At 49.1% G+C, this 13981-nt stretch overlaps 1 protein-coding gene and 2 pseudogenes across 2 annotated transcripts in view; 1 reads left to right on the plus strand and 2 right to left on the minus strand.

Moving 5' to 3' along the window:
* IQSEC3 (IQ motif and Sec7 domain 3) overlaps positions 1–13981 on the plus strand; it is a 100884-nt gene that overhangs the window by 63322 nt on the left and 23581 nt on the right. The window contains exons 4-6 of one of the 2 annotated variants that reach the window (XM_006923865.1): positions 51–863; positions 900–1174; positions 3181–3342. In XM_006923865.1, the coding sequence (XP_006923927.1) occupies positions 51–863; positions 900–1174; positions 3181–3342 (1250 nt within the window). Of the gene's footprint in view, positions 1–50; positions 1175–3180; positions 3343–13981 lie in introns of both variants that reach the window. The other variant, XM_006923866.1, reaches the window with a different exon arrangement.
* On the minus strand, positions 12293–12411 carry LOC112472389 (annotated as a pseudogene).
* LOC112472392 lies at positions 12493–12611 on the minus strand (annotated as a pseudogene).

Here is a 13981-nt window from a genome sequence, read left to right on the forward strand (position 1 = left end):
TAACACCCCTTCCCTAACTGCGCACTTCTTCCTCTCCGTCCTTGCTGCAGATTGAAATGCTAGAACACAAGTACGGGGGCCACCTGGTGTCCCGGCGCGCCGCTTGCACCATCCAAACCGCTTTCCGCCAGTACCAGCTGAGCAAGAATTTCGAGAAGATCCGCAACTCGCTCCTGGAGAGCCGCCTGCCCCGGCGGATCTCCCTGCGCAAAGTGCGTGCGCCGACGGCGGAGAGCCTGGCGGCGGAGAAGGCGCTCATGGAGGGCTATGGCCTCCTGGGACTGCCGCTGGTGCGCTCTCCCTCCCTGCCGCCTACCTTCGCCGGCACGCTCACCGAGCTGGAGGACTCCTTCACGGAGCAGGTGCAGTCCCTCGCCAAGTCCATCGACGACGCCCTCAGCACCTGGAGCCTCAAGACCATGTGCTCCCTGCAGGAGAGCGGGGCTTACCAGATACACCAGGCCCTGCACGCGGGCGCGGGGCCGCCAGGACTGGAGGCAGAAATGCGGGAGACCGAGAATGCCTGTCCGGGACCCGGGGAAGAGGCCGTGGAGTCTGCCGGCCTACCCCAGGGCCACAGCAGCACCCTCATGATGGCTTTCCGGGATGTCACCGTGCAGATCGCCAACCAGAACATCTCTGTCTCCTCCTCCACCGCTCTGTCGGTGGCCAACTGCCTGGGCGCGCAGACTTCCCAGGCCCCAGCAGAGTCCATAGTAGGCCTAGACGAGCAGGGCGAGGCCCGGGGTCAGGAGGCTCTTGCGGCCCCCGCTACGGGCCAGGGCGATGCTCCAGCAGAGACCACGTGCACAGAGGCGGGAGCCGGCGCAGCCCTGCACTCCAACCCGCCTGGGACCGGGGAGGCGGTGGTGGAGGAGGCTGGGGCCGGGAAGGCAGAGGAGGAAGGGGTGGAGGAGGCGGGGGAGGTGGGAAAAGGGGCCGAACCCGAGGCCGGTGACAACTCGGAGCAGCTGAGCAGCAGCAGCACGTCCACCAAGTCTGCCAAGTCGGGCTCGGAAGTCTCAGCCTCCACCTCCAAGGAAGCCCTGCAGGCTATGATCCTGAGCCTGCCGCGCTACCATTGCGAGAACCCGGCCAGCTGCAAGTCGCCCACGCTCTCCACCGACACTCTGCGCAAGCGCCTCTACCGCATCGGCCTCAACCTCTTCAACTTGTAAGTGAGCACTGGCTCCCGAGCTGCCGCGCGTCCTGGGGAGGTCCGGGAGGGAGGGAAGAAGAGGCGGGACCTACATTGATAGGTTAGCAGAGTGCCAGGTAATTTAGCAACATCGTCCCAGTGTCCTCCCAGATGTTGTTTGTGCTGCGCCTTTTCTTGAGATACTGTGTTCAAATACACATTTTAGTTTTAATTGTTATTAATTTATTTTAAGAAGGATGAGGGACAAAATAACATTTCAAACCCAATCTTTCACCACTATTACTGCTTACGATGAAGCTGGGGTTTGAAAAGTGAGAAAATTTAAAAGAAAATATAGCCTTAAGTAAATAATAGTACAGGTAGTATGAAGATTGAGCAGAAATCCATTGTATATGAAGTTAGAGAAACAGCAGTCCTGTGGGGTTGATGAAGAGGAGAAACAGGCAGAGAGCAAAAGAGATGAAGAAAAATGGAGGAGGGACAGGGTGAGACAAAGGGAAGAGACTTACTGTAAGGAGGACAGGTAGAAAGCAGAAGAGGGTTCAGTAAAAGGGGGAAAGGGTGATAGGAAGAAAGTGTGAAGCTAGCAGAGGTAGAATACACAGAGCATAGGAGAATGGAAGGAGAGAAATGGATGACTGCCATAGCCCAGAGCCCCCAACCAGACCTTTCCTTGCAACCAGAATGCATACAACCAGTGGTAAGCAGAGGGCACGCACATGCCCTTCCCAGGGAAATTTCAAGTATATGAGGCACTGATCTCCGCCCTGCAGTCATCCCTGTCTTCATATCCCTGAGCCAGGAAACACAGCATCCCTCCTGCCATGTTATTTGAGTGCCACACACAATAACTACAAAGGTGAGTAAGACACATCTCCTGGTCTCAAGAAGCTTATGTCCTAGGGAGATTAGCTACTGTTCATAAAGCATCTGCAATCTTCAATATTAGAGAGAATATTATTATGCCATTTTACAGAAAAGGAAACAGGCTCACACAAATAAGGTGAGTTGCACACTGTGAAACAGCTAGTAAGCAGCAGACATAGGTGAACCCAAATTTGTCTGACTCCCAATCCACTGCTCTTTCTTTTGCATCAAGCTGCCTTCCTGGTGAGCACAGCCCCAACCTGACACATCCATGACATCACTTTGGCATGCACATGAATGCTCACACATACTCGGATCCCTCAAGACACTGGTTCTCAAACTGTCTACTGGGGAGGACCAGTTTGGGTTTTTACCCAATACACCGTGGGCCGATATTTTTGGAAAATACAATAAAAATGAACTGCTAGAAAAACAATCACATGCTTGGTTGTCCTGAAAATGTCAAAGTGCTGTTGTAAAAGGTTCTAAATGCTTATCCTCTATTTCTGTACTCATCTTCTCTTGGACCAGTAAGAAACAGTTTAGGGACAGCATGAATTTGCAGACCACACTGTGAGCACATTTGCCTTAAGACCCACACCCACACATGGAGACTCTATGTAAAAGAGAAAGCAAATGCCGTAGAGTAAGATTCTTGTGTGGTCACCATTGACAAGGAAAGGGGATTGTGGGGAAGATCTCACCTCTGTTTCTTAATCTCATCCTCTCCAGATTCCGGGGTGGGTATTGCCTATAAACAATAGGTTACAGGCAGGCAGAAAGGACCTTGGGGACCTCTTGGCAGGCCTTAGAGACCTCAGGGTAAGATCCAGTGGGAGTGAGACAGGAAGAGAGAAGGGACACCTCTTCACCTGCTCTGGAATTCACTTTGCTTGGCCAGACTTCCCCTTCCCTGCTTCCTGCCTCACACTATCTTCATCACTGTGTGGGGAAGTTTAAGAGAGTGAGGCTCTGGTGAAAGGTGCTTTCCATAGGAACCCTCTGCAGTAGAAGAAATCCTGCCATTTTCTGGAAATTCTTTCCAAGGCCCTCCAGGCACTTTTATGGGTTCCACGGGATGGAAGAAAGGAAGAAGTCAAGGATGGCATTGGCTCACTCTCTCCTCCTTCTCCCACCTTCACCTGCACCCCCAGAAACCCAGACAAGGGCATCCAGTTCTTGATCTCCCGAGGCTTCATCCCTGACACCCCCATCGGAGTGGCCCATTTCCTGCTCCAGCGTAAAGGCCTCAGCCGGCAGATGATTGGAGAGTTCCTGGGCAACAGCAAGAAGCAGTTCAACCGCGATGTGCTGGAGTGAGTGTCCAGCCCTCCGGGCTCCCCTCCCCCTCTTTCCATTTAACCCTTCCCCCTCAGTCCCAGAATCTCCCAGGAGTGTAGGAACCTCAGTTGGGGAAGGACTCAGGGAAAAGAGAGGGACCTCTGAAATCTTGGCCACTTCCCAGAAATCCTCGCTCCAGTCCTAGCAGCTTCCTGATTGGCCCCAGGAACCAGAATCCCCATGGCTTTTAGCCAGTCTCTGCATCTTGACTAGCCTCCGTTTTCCCTCGAAAGTCATTCATTTATTGAGCACCTGTGCGTGGGGCCCCATTGGTATAGGAATTGTCAAGAGAGACAAAAAGGCCTCCATCTCTGCCACCCTCAGGGGTAAGAGAAGGAGCCTGAAAAAGAAGAGGGCTATGTCAGTGCCGGGGCCGTCTCCACCTGGTGAACAGCCGGCCTCTCCCTGCCACCTGTCCATCCTCCAGACCTTCCATAAGCGTCTGCCTATCCACAACTGCACAAGCTCATTCTCATACTGGTGGAGGCAAACATAAGGCAGAAAGCAGAAGGGGTTAGACTGAGCATTTTAGAGCAAGATAATACTATGATTCCACAAAGATAGATTGACCACCAAAATCATGGCAAAGGAAATTGTTTTAAAGGCTATTAGATAGGGATGCTGAGGCGGCTGCCTTTGCAAATGCTCAGCTTTGCCGGTGTGTACAGGGTAGAGTCTCTTCACACTCACTCCCCATCTGGAGCAGGAGGGCGCAGTGACATTACATGGGGCTGAGGAGCAGGGCCTTGGAGTCACCCCTTCTCTGACATAGAGGAGATGAGGCCCTGGGAAGTCTGCTGCAGGCCTCTTCCACTCCCTTGATGTTCCTTTATTCTTCCACTAGGTCCTCTAGGCTCAGCTGTTCTTGAAGGTCACCATTCTGTAGGGAGCTGCCCCACTTCTCTCCCCCTTTCTCCTTGGGTACAGTCAGCAGAAGTGTTTTCCCAGGGGTCCTGGGAGAAACTCTCCTTTTTGTCCTTGTTCTTGAAGCAGCAAAGGCCTGCTACAGAGAGCAGGGAGCTCCTGATCAAGGGTTTGGAAGTGTGAGAGTCACCCAGCCTAACTGGTCAGGTTGTTGATGTCCCTGGAGTGGAAGCTCGGAGACCTGGCTTCATTTAAGGATCAGTGTCTTTGTTGCTGTTTCTTTGGATAAGTCACTGCCCTTTGGGCCTGCTTCTCCACGCGTAGAGTAGGGATGTGGGATTGTGTGGGATGGAGCAGTTGTTGGAATCCCTGTCACATTCCTAAATTTACTGATAGGGTGGTTGTCTGAGTACAGTCAGCAGAGTAGGGGCTTGGATCCATCTGAGGGACCTTGAAATCCCTGGATGACCCTCAGTTTGCAGAACCCAGTTCCTGCCTCTGACTCTCAGTGGCTTTGGACAATTGCTGTCCCTCCCAGAACTGGTAGTTGAGATGCTCTGAGTGCCTCGCAAAGGAAAGTAAACAAGATAAATGTGCAACTTTTCTCTTTCACCCTCCTTTCTTCTCACCCTGCCTCTGGTTCTTCTTTCTCTTTACCACCACCCCTACCGTGTAGGATGCCCTGAAGAAATGATAGAAAGAGGAGAAAGATCAAGTTTTCCAGGCTCCTTCCTTTCCCTGTTTTTCCTCCATCTGGTTCACCACTGAGGCCTTTTCATTGGCTTTTATCCCCTTTACATTCTGTAGGAGGGTGAGTGGAGGTACTGTACCCTATTGCTTCATTCTTTCAGACTGCTTCACACTCCCTGGGTGACCCTGCTTTGTCTCTGTGCTTTGGGGACAGGGGTGACTGTTTCACTTATAAGCCCTGATTGTCTGCTCTGTTCTCCTCTGCCTCCCCAGTCCCCATGTTGCCTGGCCCTGGAATTCTGACCTGCCAGAGCCACACTGACCTGGCAGGAGTGCTGGGAACACACGGTTTTTCTCCAGCCCAGGTCGTGCTGAGCGGCACAATGAAAACTAATTGCGTCTTCCCTAGGAGACTGAGTGTGTGGGCTGGAGACTCTGGTCAGATGCAGCCTGTGCTGGGAGGGGAGCTAGGCTGGGGATGGAGCTAGTGGATGAGGTAAGGTCAGGCCTCGGATGGGGAGGCAGTGTGGAGGGATAGGAAATGTGGCTAGCTAGACCTGAGAGAAAGGCCCCACCTCTGAACCTGGCTCTGTTCCTAATGTGCTGTGTAGCTTTTGCAAGTCACTTCTCTAGGCCTTAGTTTCCTCATCTGTGAAGCACGAGAGTTGGGCTCTGTGATCTCAGAGGCCACTCCAACTCCTGTAAATCTATCATCTTTCCCATTCCTCAGTGCATTTGTAGCACATTGACATCATGAGAATCATTTGCCCTAAACATGAAGGCCATGCTTTGTCATCCTGCCAGAGCATCCTGCAGAGGCTCCAGGGCGGTGACGGAGTTCATGGGAGAACAAGATGACCATCCATCATTCATTCAGTAAACACTGAGTGCCTTCCATGTGTTGGGAATGGGGCTGAGCTGGCTGTCTTTTGTGTGTATGTGGGATGGGAGGAGAAATAGGCGGGCCTCGTGGCCTCAGGGAACTTACAGGTCCGGATATCAACTGGGAGAGAAGAATGGAGAAGCATAGAAAGGGAGGCTTGGGGGCTGAGGAAGCTCCAGCAGGCATTGTGGGTTTGGGAAGGGCCCAGTACAGAGCTGAGCCCCGAGACTGCCCCCAGTGAATGCCTTGATCCCTTGTGCTTTATTCTGCAGCCATGCAGGCCCTGGGCTCTGAGGTCTGGGTACATTCAGTCTCTGCACACAACAGCTCCACAGAAGGGCACCCTCCTCCCCCAGGTCCGCCAGTTTGCTGACTGCCTGGTTTGTCTCCTGCAAAGTGCCAGGAGAAAGAAGATGGAGAAGCAGGAAGAAACAGGCAGTAGCAGGGGAGCCAGACGCTGGTGGTTTTTGGCATTTTCCTGCCACTCAAACCAACTGTCCTGGAACCTTTCAGGATCTGCCGCTTCCTTACTCCCACCAGAGAAAACACACAATAGCAGAGTCACCAGGTGCCATTTTGCCCAGGCCTGGAAGCCTTCATTGGGATTCTACACGGATTCCCTGCCCCCGCCTGGTGACATTCAGCAAGTCGCATCCGTTCTGTACAAAGCTGTTTGCTGAATAAAAGGGCATAAATCACCCATCCCCTTGGAGACTGAGACAGCCCAAGCCACAGCACTCTCCAAGAAGCAGCCAGACAGGAAGGCGAGAGACCGAAAGCCTCTGAACAGGGAAAGGGGGGACCCCCCAACTCTTGTGCCTGTGGGGGACAGGAAGAGAGGCCGAGCAGAATCCTTTTCAGTGCTGACCAATGTCTGAGCATCTTAGGTGCTGTGACATTTGCCTCCAGAATTAGGCCCTTGGCGCTCTTAGTTAGAAGCTGACCTCTCTATCCCTTTTGTCCTACTTCCATAGAAGACACACTCCAAAAGGAATGTATTCAACCAGGCTTTATTTAAATAATAATAGAAGGCATTCTGAGCTCAAAGGGCCATGTTCATTCCTGTTTACCTGGAAAGGGCTTTTTGTTTTTGTTTTTGTTTTTTTTTAAGAAGACAGCCTCAATTTCCTCATTTATCAAATGGGAATAATAGTACCTACCTCATATGAATTAAATTTTTAAATGCATATAAAGTGCTTAACTCAGCACCTGACACTTAGTACGGTTTAAAAAAAAAATGTTAGCTACTTCTATTATTATTTTTCCCACTTGAAAGCATGAGGCATTAGACACACCACCACCCCCGCCCTGCCCAAGCCAAGGAAACCTCAGACTCTTCAGGTCTGGTTTGAGATAGAGCCTACTCCCCAGACAAGAACTTCTGGACTTCTGGGGAAGGAAAGGAGCTCATTCAGGGACCGTGCAGTACTCTGAGGAAGTCTTCTCAATGCTGAGGAGAGAAGGGTGGTGGCCAGCTCGGTAGCAGGAGCCAAACAGCAGCTAAGATTAAGATCCTTTGGGACTGGAAGCTTCTCCCTCTCAGTTTTCACATGACTGGGAAATTTGGCTCTGCTCTATTTCCTTTCTGAAATGTTCGCTTCAGCAGGTTTGAAGGCCAGTGGATGGGGGAGTGTTCCATGCTGGCTATGAGCAGCCTCTTGTTTGGCCTGGGTAATCTTTCCCAATGTGAATCTCATACATGTGGAGGGCATCGGTATCTGTCATTTCCACAGAAAGCACAAAGGACAGCTTTGGGGTTGAGCTGCCAGAAGAAAGTTTCCTGGGTATTCCTTCTCTCACTGTGTCTACTCCATTCTTTGTTAGATATTAGAGTTTGACATTTTAGTCAGATTTCAATATTTCATTTCCATAGTAATGTGTTGGTCAGAGTGTAACAGATTTGTTCTTCTTAGGGGACATTCAGAAATGAAGACAGATTGTCTGTCACACTCAACAGGCTGGAAAGCTCCGGCCTTTCATTGCTGGGGAGAAATTATTTGAGAACATCCTGCCCATTGTGCCGGGTGTAACCTCAGAACAGTTACTTATTCCTGAGGAATTCCACAAGGAGGAGAAGAGCGCAAGGGCCCAGACAGATCCTTATGGGTCTAGAGGAAGGTGGACATGGGCCTGGGGCAAGAAGGGATAGAGACCTAGGGATTCTTTCTGCTGCTCTGAAAACTTGATGCTGCCACTACCCAGAGGAATGGAAGAAGAGGGTTTCTTCTAAAAGTGATGTCTTGGGGGTTTATGGGCTTGAACTCTTACCTCTCTAGTGCCCTTCCCCCATGCTCAACACCCACTCTCCACCCCACCCCACACACAGATAGAGAAGAGATTTTCTTTAACAGTAAAGTGTCGTGAGTGTTTAGGACCCACTTACCTAAGATCTTGGGACTCCAAGTGTGGGGTGAATTGGTCCAGAGTTGAGATTCCCTTTGGTTTGGTCACATTATCACATGAATTGGGCTTGTACACAAAAATGAACAAATCTACCACCCAATCCTTGTGTGATATTCAGGATGAGCTGAAACTGGCCACTCTTTGAAATGTGACTTTAGGAGGGGCTTCCTGGGAATTATACTCTCCTGGGGTTTTTCAGGAGGGCCATCTGTGAAATGATAATGACAACTCATGTGTATATACCAAGAATTTACTGTGTGCCAGCAGGCACTCTTCCAAGACCTATACATGCAAAATCTCATTTCATCTTCACAGCAACTCTGTGAGGTGAGTGCTGTTAGTCTATGCCCAATGAAGGAACCGAGGAACAGAGAGCTTCGGTAGCTTGCCCACAATCACAGAGGTAATATGACTGAGATCTGAGGCCAGGCAGAATGGTTCTATAACCTGAGCCCTTAACCCTACACCATCCTGCCTCTATGCTTCCTCCCAAGAGAAGTGTGGTCTGAATGCCTTTATAGTTCCTGTCAGACCCAGGTGTGAATCGTGGCACCAGAAGACCCCTTGGATGGTCAGCTAGTCTAGCCCTCTCATTTAACCCAAGCAGAAACTGAGGCCCAGAGAGAAGAAATGACTAGTCCCCTGGCCAGTGGCAGAAAAGTTGAACAGAATCAGGTACTATCCCTTGACTCACCTTTGTTTGCTATGCTCTGACCCTCTCACCTGAGAAGAAAGCAGAGCCAAGAAACTGATTCATAAATATCAAGAAGTCTGAGTTAGATTGTTTCCTCTCTGATATATGTATATTTTAATAGGGTCAATGGATGAATGTCTAATGGTGTAATTTCAGGCAGGGTTAATTGGCAGTGAGGTAAAGAGTCTTACTACTTTTTCTAGAGGGAACTTCAAATCCACTTACTCACCTGGCATGTCAGTTCACATTTGGTCTCCAGGTACATAATGAAAATTATCTTTATTAAGTGCTGTTATATACTAGGAACTTTATATACATTGTCTCCTTTAAAATTCATAACTACTCTGCCCATTAAGTGTTATAGGTGTCAGCTCCATTCTACAGATCGGGAAAGTGAGGCTTGAATTGGGGGACTTGAATTGATGAGCTAAATGATAGAAACAAGATTCATACTCAAGGGCATCTGACGCCAAAGGCCTGATTTCTCATTCCACCCACTGTGATTGATGTAGAGCAGTGGTTCTCAGGGTATGGTCCATGGAACAGCAGTAGCAGCCCCTGGAAACTTGTTAGCAATATCAATTCTCAGATTCCACCCCAGCCCCACTGAATCAGAAACTCTGGGGGCAGCAATCTGTGTGTTAATAAGCCTGCCAGGTGATTCCAATGCCCCTTGAGTTTGAGATCCACTGGCAAATGGATGCTGCCAGGCCCAGCAAAAGGAATATCCTCTCAGGCATCCACATCGACTTCTAATGTGTTTGGGTAGTTTAAACCGAGTTCTTTTGGTTCGTGCATCCTCAAGATGTTACTGGCAGGAATCTCCTCTGAGGACCCCTCAAAAGAGGTTTTCTTTATCCTCGTGTCATCATCAGGAACACTGACAGATCCTCATGCGTCAGCCTCCTTCTGCTCTATTTTCTTAGCCACGTTGCACTTTTCCAAAAAGCCTTGACCTTTGTTGGGCACGTTACGAGTTCCGACTAACAAAAATAACTCTCTGGCGGATGAGGATATTTTTAATTGAATTGTATGAGCCAAGAACCGCAGAAATAAAACCAGAGTTCCTACATCCCGTGGCAGTGGGCGGTTTCATTTTCCACCCTCATCCTGAAACCTGGGCTCAAGTCTCCACGAGGAGCAAAAGTCCCTCATCTACAATGCACACACCTCTTCCTGGACTTGGCCTGCACCTCACCTTCCAGATATTTGCTGTCTCTTCCAGCCAATTAGAAATCCCTGCTGATGTTATTACCTAGTTTCAGCTCCCAGCCAGGTCCTTTGTCTGCCAGACAGTGTCTTGCTATTATATAAAAAAAAAAGTTGAGATGATGAAATTCATTTTGATCACAGATTATTTTGATCTCACTACAACACAAACTGATTCCATGCACAGATCAGTGTTAAAGCCATTTTATGCAAGATTGTACCTGTTTATGCAAGAAGCAGAGAACATCTGTGCTGATGTTTTTTCCACCCTTGTGAAGTGCTTGCTGCAGCCCCTGCAGACACCCACAGGAAGGAGGAAAGGCTGAGCAGAAGCCGCACCACACCACTCGTGACTCACTCGCCCATCAGCGGCACCTGCTGAGGCAGGTCCAGACATGCTGGGTTGGAAGCTGTCTAATCATCCCCAGTTTCCCCGGATCTAATCACTCACTTGCATGTGCAGCTGAAGGAAGAGGGATGCATCTGCACTCCATACTGTCAAGCTGCCCATGGTCTGGAATCCACAAGACCACTTTCCTGGCAACTTGTCCAGGTCTCAGGATCAGCTCCAGATGATCTTGCAGAGCAGGCCAGCAGGCTCCGCAATCCTGGGCCACTAGGCTCCTTCCCCAGCTGACCACGTTGCTCACGGTCACATTCATTCGCTTAGTCTCTCACTCACTCATTCATTCGTCCTACAAACATTTCTTGAATTCATATATAGGCCAGGGATGCAGAGATGAAAAGAACTGCCTCTTCCTGAAGGAGCCCATAGCCTAGTGGGGTGACAGGCAGGTAAATGTCAGGGTTTTGGAGACAACTCCAATGGTAGGCAGAAGGTATGTCCAAGGTTCAGTGGAGGTTGAGAGATTGGCAACTAAACAGGGACCTGCAAGGTTGGGATTGGGCAGCAAGAGGAAAGCAGAATTGTGTGGCAACATCGGGGCCAGTGATGGCCTTGATAAAGTTGAGGGAACATGTTAGTGAGAGTGCAGGAGGGGAGCCAGTGTGCCGAAGGGCAGGAGAAGCTAGGAAGCTGATAGGGCCTGGTTTGCTTTGCTGAGGAACTCAGGGTTTCTACAAGGAATGTGGGAAGCCCTTGAAAAAATATAAGAAGAGGAGTGAGTGACAGAACCAAATGGGTATCCTAGAAGGATTGTTCTAGAAGATGATTTGGAGGCAGGGAGGCTGTTCAGGAAGCTGTTGCAGCCACATCATGGAGAGAAATGATGCCATAAACCTCAGCAGCAGTCTCAGGGAGACTCAGAGGAGCCCAGAGTCATGGAGAAGCAGCAGAGCCTGGTGACCGGGGCAGGAGGAGAACAGAGGTGGCCAGATGACAGTGGACAGCCTCCTAAGCTGCTGAGACTTGAGAACACTCTTTGCCTATGAATATGTTTGTGTTTCAGGCCCACAACAGTGATTTGTGCAAATTATACTAAATAAATGTACACGTATTTTCAGTTGGTTTCGAGACATTTAATCTGAAGAGTTCCTTAAACCAGACATTGTCCAATAGTTACTAAAAACAAGTTAAAATATTAAATACCAGTTAAAACACAAAATATAGGCAACTTGACTTCTCTGCAAGAGATGCTAGCACAACCAATGGTCATGTGACTATTGCCCATGACCTCCAGACCAGAACACCCAGATGAATTCAACAGGCAGAACTCAGAAGTGGGCTGGACAAGTTCAGTGAAATGCTTAGAGTTGCTCGTTTACATAAGCCCTCCACACTCATCGACACCATTACTTAACATGGTCTTTTATAAACAATATAGATCAATTAAAAGGAAAATTAACTAGTTAGTAACTAATAATAAAATAATAAGGGTGAACTCATAGAAAGAGATAAACACAAGAGTTGTCAGCATGTAGTCGGAATTTAGAGCCATTGGAATGGGCAAGGCTGCCTAGAATAAAGTTAAGAGGGAGAGGGGGCCTAGTGGCCGGCCCTAAATTAGAGGTCAGGAGGAGAAGCAGGAGGAGGAGACCTATGCTGGAGAGGGGCACCTCCAGAGAGGAAAGAGTAACCTAGGGGAGGTTGGGGTGATGGAACCAAAAGAGAGGAGTGGTTTTTTGTTGTTTTTTTTCAGGCGAGGCAACCCTTGGTTGACCTTACAGATTGCAAGGACCTTGTCAGCTCACAATCCCTTATTTATTTATTTTTATTTTTTCTTGCCTATAGTACCTGGTATTCTTAGGTGGTCTCCCATCCAAGTACTAACCAGGCTCGGCCCCTCTTAGCTTCCAAGATCGGACAGGATTGGGCTTGTTCAGGGTGGCATGACCGTAGACAGGAGTGTTTTAAGAAGAGAGTGATTAACCATGCAGATGCTACCAAGAGGCTGGTGGTACAAGGACATTTTTATTTTTTCATGCCTATAGTACCTGGTATTCTTAAGTGGTCTCCCATCCAAGTACTAACCAGGCTCGGCCCCTCTTAGCTTCCAAGATCGGACAGGATTGGGCTTGTTCAGGGTGGCATGACCGTAGACAGGAGTGTTTTAAGAAGAGAGTGATTAACCATGCAGATGCTACCAAGAGGCTGGTGGTACAAGGACAGAAGTTGTTGCCATTGGACTTGGCAACATGGTGGCCAGTGGTGGCCTTGATAAGAGAAGTTTTAATGGAATGCTGGGGGTAGATGCTTGGCTGGAGTGGGTCGAAAAGTGAATGGAATTGAGAAAGGGGCGACAGCATGCTAGGGATGACTTCTAGAAGTTAGCTCTAAAGAGGAGTGGAGAAAAGGAGTTGTTACTAGAGAGCAAAGAAGGATCAAGGCAGGATTTTAATTTGTAAAATAGAAAAGACAAGAATGTAGGTGCTAATGAGAATGATTCAGTAGAGAGGAAAGAACTGATACTATATGAAAGGACGTCTCAAACTTAATGTGTCCAAAACTGAAGTCTCTATCTCTTCTCAGCATCTGTGTCCACCCCATCACTGACTCATCTTGAAAAATGAGCCCCAGGCCCTCAGGTGCTCAAGCCAGAGCCCTGAGACTCAGTGTTGACTCCATTCGCTCACTTCTCACATTCCCTCCATCACCTAGTCCCATCTGTTATTCCTCTAAGATGGACCTCAGATCGTTCATTCAGTGCTTCCACCTTAGCCCAAGCCCCATCATCGCTAACTCGTATCTCCGTAGTAACACCCTCACTTCATTCAGGGCCTCCTGCTTCATTCCTATTCCCTGCCCCTCTTTTTCCATTCATTCTCTCCTCAACAGCCAGAGTTGCCTTCTTAAAACACACTGGATTGTATCACTCCTCCAATCATACCCTTCTGTTGTCTCCCACCATGTCCAGGATAAACTCCGAAGTCTTCCTCGTGACTCACAGAGCTCTGACCAGTCAAGCCCCTGCCCACCTCCCCAACCCCACGGCCCGCAATTCTTCATTCTCTCCTTTACTCTTCGTTGCAGCTTCATTGACCCTTTCTAGGTCCTTGAAAGTTCTTTCCTACCACAGGGCCTTGGTATGTACTATCCCCCCTGCTTGAAAACTCTCCTCCACTCCTCCTCTTCCTTTGGTCAGCTCCGACTCATCTTTCAGGCCTCAGCTCAAATGTCAAATCCCTGAAGAGGCCTTTCTGAACTCACTAAAAAAAGATTACATCTCCTTTGTCTTCTCATGGAACCCTGTCTTTTGCCTACATAGGACTCATCATAATTATAATGAAATAATTGTTTTTAACTCTGTGTTTAATGTTCATCTCTCTCATCAGACAGGGTCTGTGTTTGTATTGTTTGCACTTATACCAGGTTCTTAGCACAGCTTCTTGCACACAGAAGGCACGCAATTCATGTTTGTTGGAAGGAAGGAAGGAAGGAAGGAAGGAAGGAAGGAAGGAAGGAAGGAAGGGA

This window comes from Pteropus alecto, unplaced genomic scaffold, assembly GCF_000325575.1.
Source record: "Pteropus alecto unplaced genomic scaffold, ASM32557v1 scaffold76, whole genome shotgun sequence".
NCBI classification, from domain to species: Eukaryota; Metazoa; Chordata; class Mammalia; order Chiroptera; family Pteropodidae; genus Pteropus; species Pteropus alecto.